The sequence below is a fragment of the Pongo abelii genome, chromosome 3, assembly GCF_028885655.2.
Source record: "Pongo abelii isolate AG06213 chromosome 3, NHGRI_mPonAbe1-v2.0_pri, whole genome shotgun sequence".
In the NCBI taxonomy this organism is placed as follows: Eukaryota; Metazoa; Chordata; class Mammalia; order Primates; family Hominidae; genus Pongo; species Pongo abelii.
In genome coordinates this window covers 8,981,360-8,990,405 of record NC_071988.2, presented here as the reverse complement: position 1 = coordinate 8,990,405, position 9,046 = coordinate 8,981,360, and the positions used below count along the sequence as shown (strand labels likewise).

The window sequence follows — 9,046 nt, the reverse complement described above, 5'->3', positions numbered from 1 at the left end:
CCTCTGCTCATCTCCGTGACCGGTCTCTGCTGCTCTCCTGTCCTGTGCTGGGCCAGGGCTCTCCATTTCCACTCATCTATGCATAGTCTGTTTGCTCTTCTGAAACTACCTCTTCTCCTAAAATTTGAGCTCCATGAGGGCAGGGCAAGGTGTACCTTCTTCAGAATTGTATCCCCATAGCCTAGAATATGAGGCATTTAATATTTGTTGAATAAATAATTTAATGTATAAATATGATGTTTTAGGTTTAAGCAAAAAGACACGTGAACATAGTTTAAGTACATATATTTTGTGAATCTATTAATAATTGCATCTATTTTTAATGTTGAATAATGTTTGTTTATATATCTTCCTTTTTCTTGTCAAGTAAGAATTTATTATGAGCATTTCCCCCTCACATCAAATATTCTCCTATAACATAATTTTTTTTTTTTGAGATGGAGTCTCACCCTGTCACCCAGGCCGGAGTGCAACTGTGCAACTCGGCTCACTGCAACCTCCACCTCCTGGCTTCAAGCGATTCTCCTGCCTCAGCCTCCTGAGTAGCTGGGATTACAGGTGTGCGCCACCATGCCCAGATAATTTTTTATATCTTTAGTAGAGACAGGGTTTCACCATCTTGGCTAGGCTGGTCTTGAACTCCTGACCTCGTGATCTGCCCGCCTCGGCCTCCCAAAGTGCTGGCATTACAGGCGTGAGCTACCGTGCCAAGCCTATAACAATTTTTAAGGACTCCGTGAGATTTCATCATATCGATGGATTGCAATTTATCCATATTTTTCTGCTAGATATTTTTTATCCTATTAGAAATACCATTTTTCTGACATGGAAAATGCTGCAATGAACATCTTGACCTTAACTTTTTGTGCACATTTTTATTCGTGCTTTAGAATGCATTTTTATAAGTGTAGTAGTCGGGCCAAAGGGCAGAAATATTTTTATGGTTCTAGAAACATATTTCCAAACTCCAGAAAAGCTATGGAATGTTCTACTTCTGCATGCCAGTGATTCAGGGTATGATTTTGGCAACTGTTTCCAATTTGACAGGTGAGATTGGCACTTTGTTTTAATTTGCACTGATTTTATTTTCACATCTTAGAGACAGCTAGCCTAGTGTTTTCAAAATGTGCCTCATCATAAGAATTACCATCTGAATGAAAATATTCCAGAGAGCAGCCTGTATTTAATAAGCAACAAGGCAAGTGTGGGAAGCCCTGCACTCAAAAACAGAGAACTGAGGACAGAGGAGAGCAGGGAGGTGCCCAAGCGAGGATGCTGCTCTGTCCCATCCTGGCATCCCAGCCAGAGCTCCTCACAGCAAACCTTTCAAAGGCTGCTCCTGGCCACCTCCCCTGACTTGCACATCTGAGAAAGCAGCTGTCTAATGGCTTCTCTCTTTTTCTCTTTCTCAGAAACAATAACAACAAAAGTTCAAAACCTGAAAAGTGAACCATGAAGCTCAGTAAAAAGGACCGAGGAGAAGACGAAGAAAGTGATTCAGCGAAAAAGAAATTGGTCAGTCCTTTTTTTTTTCTGTCTCCCTTATATGACTATTCTGGTCACCCAGGGGGTAGTTCTCCCTTCCCCTGGATCAGTGGGAGGCTGTTAAGGTGAAGCTGGGCAGAGAAAAGAGTGAGCAGCAGCTGAAAGCCAAGTTCTGTGGGAAGGAGCCATGGGGATTGTAGAGTGTATGGGGTGAGGCTCAGAAGAGTGAAATGGACAGTCCTGATCTGCTGGTGACTTTCTGGGCTTGGGGCAAAAGTCTCCATTACAAAGGTCATTTCTCAACAAGGGGACATTGAGGTTGACAATGATTATGTCATCATCATTAAAGATGATACACTAAAACCCACCCCCTTAATCCATCACAAGGCTTAGTCCACCTGCCCCTTCCTCCAGGAAGTCCTCAGCACCTATTAATAGAATGACTTTCTTTCTTCTTGGGACTCATCAGACCCTCTTTTTAAGCCTGATTCAAGAACAGCCAGAGAGTGCCTAGTCTGTGCTGGACCTTTACACAGGGCTCCCATTTAAAGAGAGACTCTTCACATGGTTCTCTCTGGATCAAACCATGGTGAAGGCATCACTGGCCTATTTTACAGGTGATAAACTGAAGCTCAGAAAGGGATGAAGCCACTTGTCCAAGGCTATGTGGCTAGTACAGGTTTGAGCCCTTCTTAAACCTTGGATTATCTGTGCCTCGTCTCCTGTGATGGGTGTGGAAGCTACTGTGACTCCAGGGAAAATGTATTTGTATTTATAATAAACCTATATTCGGTAGGACAGAGATCAACACAAGTCCATTTACCAAGTTGTCAAGAAAGTGTGAAATTGGCAAGCTGAACATCATTGTCCCCATAGAGGTGTGAAATGGAGAATAAGGGTGCAGTCACCTGTTTGAGGTTACCCAAGACCCCACGCAAGAATAATGTCGAATAGACAGCAGTTCCCTCTAAGTGGACGCTATATCTTTTCTTGGTGCTTACATTAGGTGAGTCAAGGATCTACTGTCTAAGTATTTGGTGTAATGAAGCAAGGGATGTAGTCATTTCAAACATTCTGCTTAAATGACACTCAAGAGAAAACCCCCCTTCTTTTCCAACTCTTCCCTGCTAGAAAATTTCCACGTTGTCCAAGACAACTTTTTAGCCTTAGGAAACCATCCGGAGGACAGTTTAAGGTCAGTTCCAGAAGTGATGCCTATCTACTGGACCCTGTCCCTGAGCCAGGCTGGAGGAAGTCTAGGAATACAAAGAGGCTTAGGACACTGTGGGTTTGCTGGGGCTGCCAAGACAAAGTCCCATAGACTGGGCAGGTTAAACAACAGAAATGTATTGTCTCACTGTCTTGGAAACCAGAAGTCCAAGCTCAGAGTGTCAGCAGGTTAGTTCCTTCTGAAGCCTCCCTTCTTGGCAGAAGTGGCTGCCTTCTCCCTGCGTCCTCACGTGGTCCTCCCTCTGTGTGTGTCTGTGTCCTCATTTCCTCTTCCTATAAGGACACCAGGCATACTGGAATACAGCCCCATGCATATGACCTCATTTAACCTTAATTACCTCTTCAAAAACCCTATCTCCAAATACAGTCACATTGTAAGGTGCTGGGGGTGAGGACTTCAACATGTGAATCTGGGGGGACACAATCAGCCCATTGAGACGCACACCATCCCTGCCCACGGTGAGCTCCCGTGCAAAGGGGAAGGCACATGTGAGCAGCAGCACGTGGAACACAGAGGCAGCGAGAGGTTGGGGAGGCTGCTGGGAAGAGGTTGGCAAGGGAGTTAAGCGCTGAAGGGTGAGCACAGTTCAGGGCAGTCAGAACGGAGGGCCTGAGCAAGGTCAGGAGAACCTGAATGAGTAGGAGCTTCATAAAGACAGGCAAGTGATGACTGAATGAAGGAACCAGTGAGTGTCAGAGCAGGCAGAACGTGCCCCAGCCCAGAACATCTGGGGATGTTTGTCTTATGACTTCATCTGTGATAGGAGTCGCTTCCTTAGCAGTCGCCCGGAGTGCAGGGCCGATGGCCCTGTGGAATGGGGAACCGGCCCTCGCTTTGGAGGCGGGCTCCTCCATGCTCCCCCTGAACTTCAGTTGCCCCGAAATGTAGGTCTGATAGTTCCTCTGAGGACTAAATAATATCATGAACGTGAACACAGTTGGGAAAGCCCTGTGCACGTGTAATATGAGCTGAAAGTGAGGCAGGTGCTCTGGCTACCAGGAGCCCTGGTTAGCTGCCATCTGGATTCGGGAGGGACCCATCCCCGCTCTCTTTTACTTTTACTGTAGTTGCACATTCATGTCCACTGCCTAATTTCTGGTGCCTTTTGAGTTTTCAATCCCAACAGAGAACTACGAAGCAATTTTTAACAGGATGAGGGGTCACCTGATCCAATTTGAGCTTTAGCAAAATCTGGTGAGGTCCCCACTGTTACAGATGAGGAAACAGGGAGGGTATAGAGAGGGGAGTCACAGCAATGGGATGAGGAGGGGTAAATGAGATGATGAAAATGCAGTCCCTATCAGGACAGCATAGGGGCAGAGGGGCCCTCCATGCACAGGGATGCAGCTGTCCCTGCCCCTCCTCGGCCCATCTCCTATACTTCAGGCCCCAACCATGCTTCACTGACAATTTCACTTCCACACACTGCAGGCATCTGTGCCTGCAGGCCTTTGCTCCTTGCCCTCTCACCCTATATCCTTCTCTGTCTGCTCAGAAGCCGCCTCTTCCAGGGGGTCTCCAAGATCCAGCTGAGATTGGAGTGGTGCCTCCTCCAAGCTGTCCTGGGGAATCCTCTGCCTTTTTAGCTCATGTTATAATTAAGATTTGCACATCAGAATGCTGCTCTAGGCCCACCACTCAGTGAGGAAACCAGGCTGCATAGCTGAAATCCAGTTCAAGAAATACCACTTCTCCCAGGGGCGTGCCTGACTGATTAACATGCAGAAGGACGATTGCACTGAATGACTGGTGTGCTCAGCACATCCTCAGCCTAACTCCTGAGGGTGGTTTTCCTCTTTGGAAGTCTTGGTTCCCCACTTGCTTTGAGCAGCCACATTCTCACCACCGTGCAGTTCGGGGCTGGATGTTTCCGTGTGCGTTTCACATTCCAGGTTCCTGGCATGTCTGCCGTACTCCACACCTTTTATTTTAGTGTGTGCTTTTTACTAAACATACTTTGCTAACTTTTCAGTCTCTCTTTTGTGGACTGAGCCCTACCTTGCCTCCTGGACATTCTGCATTCACCAAGCCTGTCCCTGGCTCTGGCCCCACCTCTGCACTGCTCTCTGCTTCTGGGAGCAAACTGTTCCAGCCAAAATTGAAGGTGCTTCTCTGGCGTCTGAGGCAACATGGCCATGTGATGAACAACCTCCTGGTGTGCATGAGGCCCTTGCCTTCTCAGTACTGTCCTTGAGCCAGCCTGGGGCTGGCACATAGGACATGTCCCCTCAGCCAGTGCTGAATGAGCAGGACAGAGTAATGACTAAAAGGCGAATGCTTTTTCTTCCAAACCCACAGCCCTTGCCTTTGTTCGAGGCTGCAGGACAGCCCATACTCATTTCCAGCACGCCACTCAGGGCTGGAGTTTTCTATTTGAGCTTCAGAATAAGTCTGCAGGACAGTCAGAGTGGGGTCAATATTCCATTTTGCAGTGGTAGAAGTGGCACCTCAGAGAATAAAGTGACTTGCCTGAGGATACACAGTTAAAAAGTGGAGGAGTTGGCCGGACGTGGTGGCTCACGCCTCTAATTCCAGCACTTTGGGAGGCTGAGGCAGGCAGATCACCTGAGGTAAGGAGTTCAAGACCAGCCTGGCCAACATGGTGAAACACAGTCTCTACTAAAAATACAAAAATCAGCCGGACATGGTGGTGCACGCCTGTAGTCCCAGCTACTTGGGAGGCTGAGGCAGAAGAATTGCTTGAACCCAGGTGCGGAGGTTGCAGTGAGCAGAGACTGCATCAAGGCACTCCAGCCCGGGCAACAGAGCGAGACTCGGTCAAAAAAAAAAAAAAAAAAAAAAAAGTGGAGGAGTCAGGGGCAGAGCTGTATTCAGGCTTCTGAGTCAAAGTCAGCCACCTCTCCATTCTGTTCCAACCATTAGGGAGGTATCCTAGGTTAATGGCAGTCACCCTGCTCCAGGCTTTGTTAAGAGAGAAAAATAAAAAGATGCTAAGAAAAAAAAAAAATCCACCCCCTGGGTGGTAATCCTGGAGAGGACAGATTTCCCTTTTTGGACTGTTTCGTTGCTGTGATAACTTAGGAGCAGAGAAAAAAATGTTGCCCTGTTGCCTGTTCAGGCATGATCAAATTGCCACACTTCCTGTCAGGAACTCCCACCCTCCTTCCGGTGGACTCTGCCTCCTCATTCACGGAGATGCCTTGGCAGAGTCCGGGGTCCCTGGGCCGAGCCATCAGCTGAGTCACTGAGACCCATGGCAAGGAAACAAAATAGGAATTCCAAGGAACTGGGCCTAGCTCCCCTCGCAGATGACACAAGCCACGCCGGGCCTCCAGGGCCAGGGAGGGCACTGCTGGAGTGTGACCACCTGAGGAGCGGGCTGCCAGATGGGAGGAGAAGAAAGGTAACTACGGACAGCTTTTCTGCATGGCTGGAGGGCTGTGGGGAAGGCAGGCCTGGGTAGCAGCCGTGTGACAGTGCTCAGCCCCAGCCTGGCAGCGTGTAGCTGGGGGATCGGGGGATCTGGGGCTTTGAGGCAGGGAGGCCCCAGTTTGAGTTGCACTTCTCCATCTGTGTGACTTTGGCATGCTTTCTCCAAGCCCCAGCTGACTGGGCCAACAGCGTCACTGGTAGACTGGGTGTGTACATGGAACGAGGCTATGGTGGCAGGCTGCCCTGCCCCGCACTTGCATGGTGGTGTCCCTCTTCTTACCCTCCCCAGGGCATGGCACGGGCAGCAGCACCGTCGGTCAGTGGGCACCCTCTGCCCCTGCAGTGAGTGGGGAGCGGGTGGAGGGCACAGGCGGGCCACACAGGCAGGGGGCTCCAGGGAGCACAGCTGAGGCAGGAGAAGACAGCCCCCACCTGCCCTTCGCCAGCCTCTGGCAGGGGCACTTCACACCAGGTGCTCCCAATCTGATGGGGTGCAGACGAGGAAGGAGTTTGTGTCCTCTAAGGTCATCGGGGCTGGGAGCAAAGAAGGCACAGAGCACAGAAACGATGCCCAGCACAGCCCAGGGGCTCAGAAGAAGTGGTATCTGTGCCGAGACTCAGAGGATAGGTTTAAAGAGAGAGTGATAGAGAACAGGCGTTTCATCTGAAATGTGATTCTGTTCCATCCGGGATCCCCATTCAGCTCAAGCTCCTCTCACTGCAGAAAAATATTCTGGTCCTACATTTCACTTGGCAGCACCCATCCCCAAGGCTTATAAATGTTCCCTCTTGCCCCCGCATGTGGTCAGCAGACTCTACGGAGCACCTCCTCTGCAGCAGGCTCTTCAACAACATATGCAGCCAGTGCTGCTATTAAGATCCCATTTCACAGGTGGGCAAGCTGAGCCCCAGAAAAGTCAAGTCACTTGCTCAGACTCCTAAAGCTGAAGGGACTGGCCCTGGAGGTAAAGCTGATATCACTTGGCTCAAAGCCCCAAAGCTCTATCTCGTGGCTGGTGGCACTAGAGGAGACAAACGAGATGAGCAGAGCAGGCAAGTGGCCATCAAGAGACCCACATTCCTTTCCAGACGGGATTTGACTGATTTGGGTCCCTGAACCATGGATCCATATGTCTTCTTCACTGTTGCATCCCCACAGTTTTGTCAGGGCCTGGCGCCTACAACACACACACACACACACACACACACACACACTCACAAATATGTCAAATGATGGCAAAGAAGGTGCCTTCCGGAGCACCTGGTCCCTGCCCACTTGGCCCATATTCCCTGACCAGCTGAGGACAGCCGTCCCTCCTGCCCTGGCTCATGCCAGCTTGTCAGCCTTTGCCAGGGATCCAGGTATTTCTGCCCTATGGCCCTGTACTGGTGGTGGCTGTCCTTAGATGGGGCTGCAGGGCAGGACAACACCAAGGCAGGCGCCCTGTTCTCTGTGCCAAACCTTGCATCTCTATGTCTGCAGGTCCTTGTCCCGAGGCTTGGACCAGCCCCTGTAGTTTGACGCCTCAGCCTGGAACAGTATGTGCATGTAAGCGTGTGTGCACATCTGTGTGGCTGTCGGCAGTCTCAGGCCCTTGGACAACGCACTCAGGTGACGGGTCAGCAGGGGACAGTGCAGTGGTGACTAGAGGGGCACTGCAGCCAGGCCACCTGGACTTCAGTCCCCATCCTAGACAGCACCAGCCACGCTCTGTGCCCCTCTTTCCTCACCTGTAATACAGGATATAACAGCACTGATCTAAGGACTCAGAGACAATGCGCAGAAAGTGCTTAGAATCACACCTGGCTGATAGCGCTTGGAGTCTGGCTTTGCTTTTTTCTGTCTGGTTCAGACACTCGCCAACTTCGCTAAAAGGATCGCGTGGAGCTGCCCACAGCATCTGCTGAAAACTGCGTTTCAGGTCTGCGTTTCAGGGATCCTCACGCAACCCGGAAGGAACGCAAGGGCGTGGCCGCTAAACCTGAGGGCGCCCGGCCTGCGCACGCGGACCTGGACTGGAACCCTATCTGCAGGTCCCCAACTTGCGTCTCTTCTCTCTGTCTCTAGCCCAGCCAAGGACAAAGACTTCTCCCCACGAAGGCCTCCCCCAGCTGAGGGAACGTTCCAGGTCTTCCCTCGGCCCTGGCTGCGCGCCCGTTGCCGGCTCTGACGTGGTTTCCTCTCCCCCCAGGACTGGTCCTGCTCGCTCCTCGTGGCCTCCCTCGCGGGCGCCTTCGGCTCCTCCTTCCTCTACGGTTACAATCTGTCTGTGGTGAACGCCCCCACCCCGGTGAGTGCGCGCCAAGGCCCGGCAGAGGGCGCTGCGGCCCCTCGGAAACCTTCGGGTGCGCAAGGGCCCTGGGCTCCAGCGCCCCCTCCCGTTGCGCTCGCGGCGCGGGACACAGCGGGGACAGAGACCAGCGCCCGCTGGGGGGAGAGGGTAGGCACAGAAACAGACAATGATGACACGGGGACAGGGGCGGGGGGATGACAGTTCTTGCGGCTGCAGGGTGGGTGTCCTGGGAGAACGTTGGGAGACTAGATGAGAGGGGGCTTCGGAAGTCCCGGGGTGGGGTCAGGGGCGATCCTCTGGCCCCTAATGCCGGGGAAAGAAGCAGGAGGGGCCTTATGCATGGAAACTTGGACATTTTCTTGATTTGTTTTGTTGTTGTTATCTATCTATCTATCTATCTATCTATCTATCTATCTATCTATCTATCTATCTTTGAGATGGAGTCTCACCCTGTCACCAGGCTGGAGTGCAGTGGTGCAATCTCGGCTCACTGCAACCTCCGCCTCCCAGGTTCAAGTGATTCTCCTGCCTCAGCCTCCCGAGTAACTGGGGCTACAGGCATGCACCACCACACCCGGCTAATTTTTGTATTTGTAACGATGGTGCTTCGCCATGTAGGCCAGGCTGGTCTGGAACTCCCAGC

At 51.2% G+C, this 9,046-nt stretch overlaps 1 protein-coding gene across 2 annotated transcripts in view; it reads left to right on the top strand.

The window, feature by feature from the left end:
• Positions 1 to 1,412: 1,412 nt before the first annotated feature.
• SLC2A9 (solute carrier family 2 member 9) overlaps positions 1,413 to 9,046 on the top strand; it is a 203,032-nt gene continuing 195,398 nt past the window's right edge. The window contains exons 1-2 of one of the 2 annotated variants that reach the window (XM_002814585.5): positions 1,413 to 1,515; positions 8,302 to 8,400. In XM_002814585.5, the coding sequence (XP_002814631.3) occupies positions 1,453 to 1,515; positions 8,302 to 8,400 (162 nt within the window). In that variant the 5' untranslated portion in view covers positions 1,413 to 1,452. Of the gene's footprint in view, positions 1,516 to 5,864; positions 6,081 to 8,301; positions 8,401 to 9,046 lie in introns of those variants that run through there. The other variant, XM_024246464.3, reaches the window with a different exon arrangement.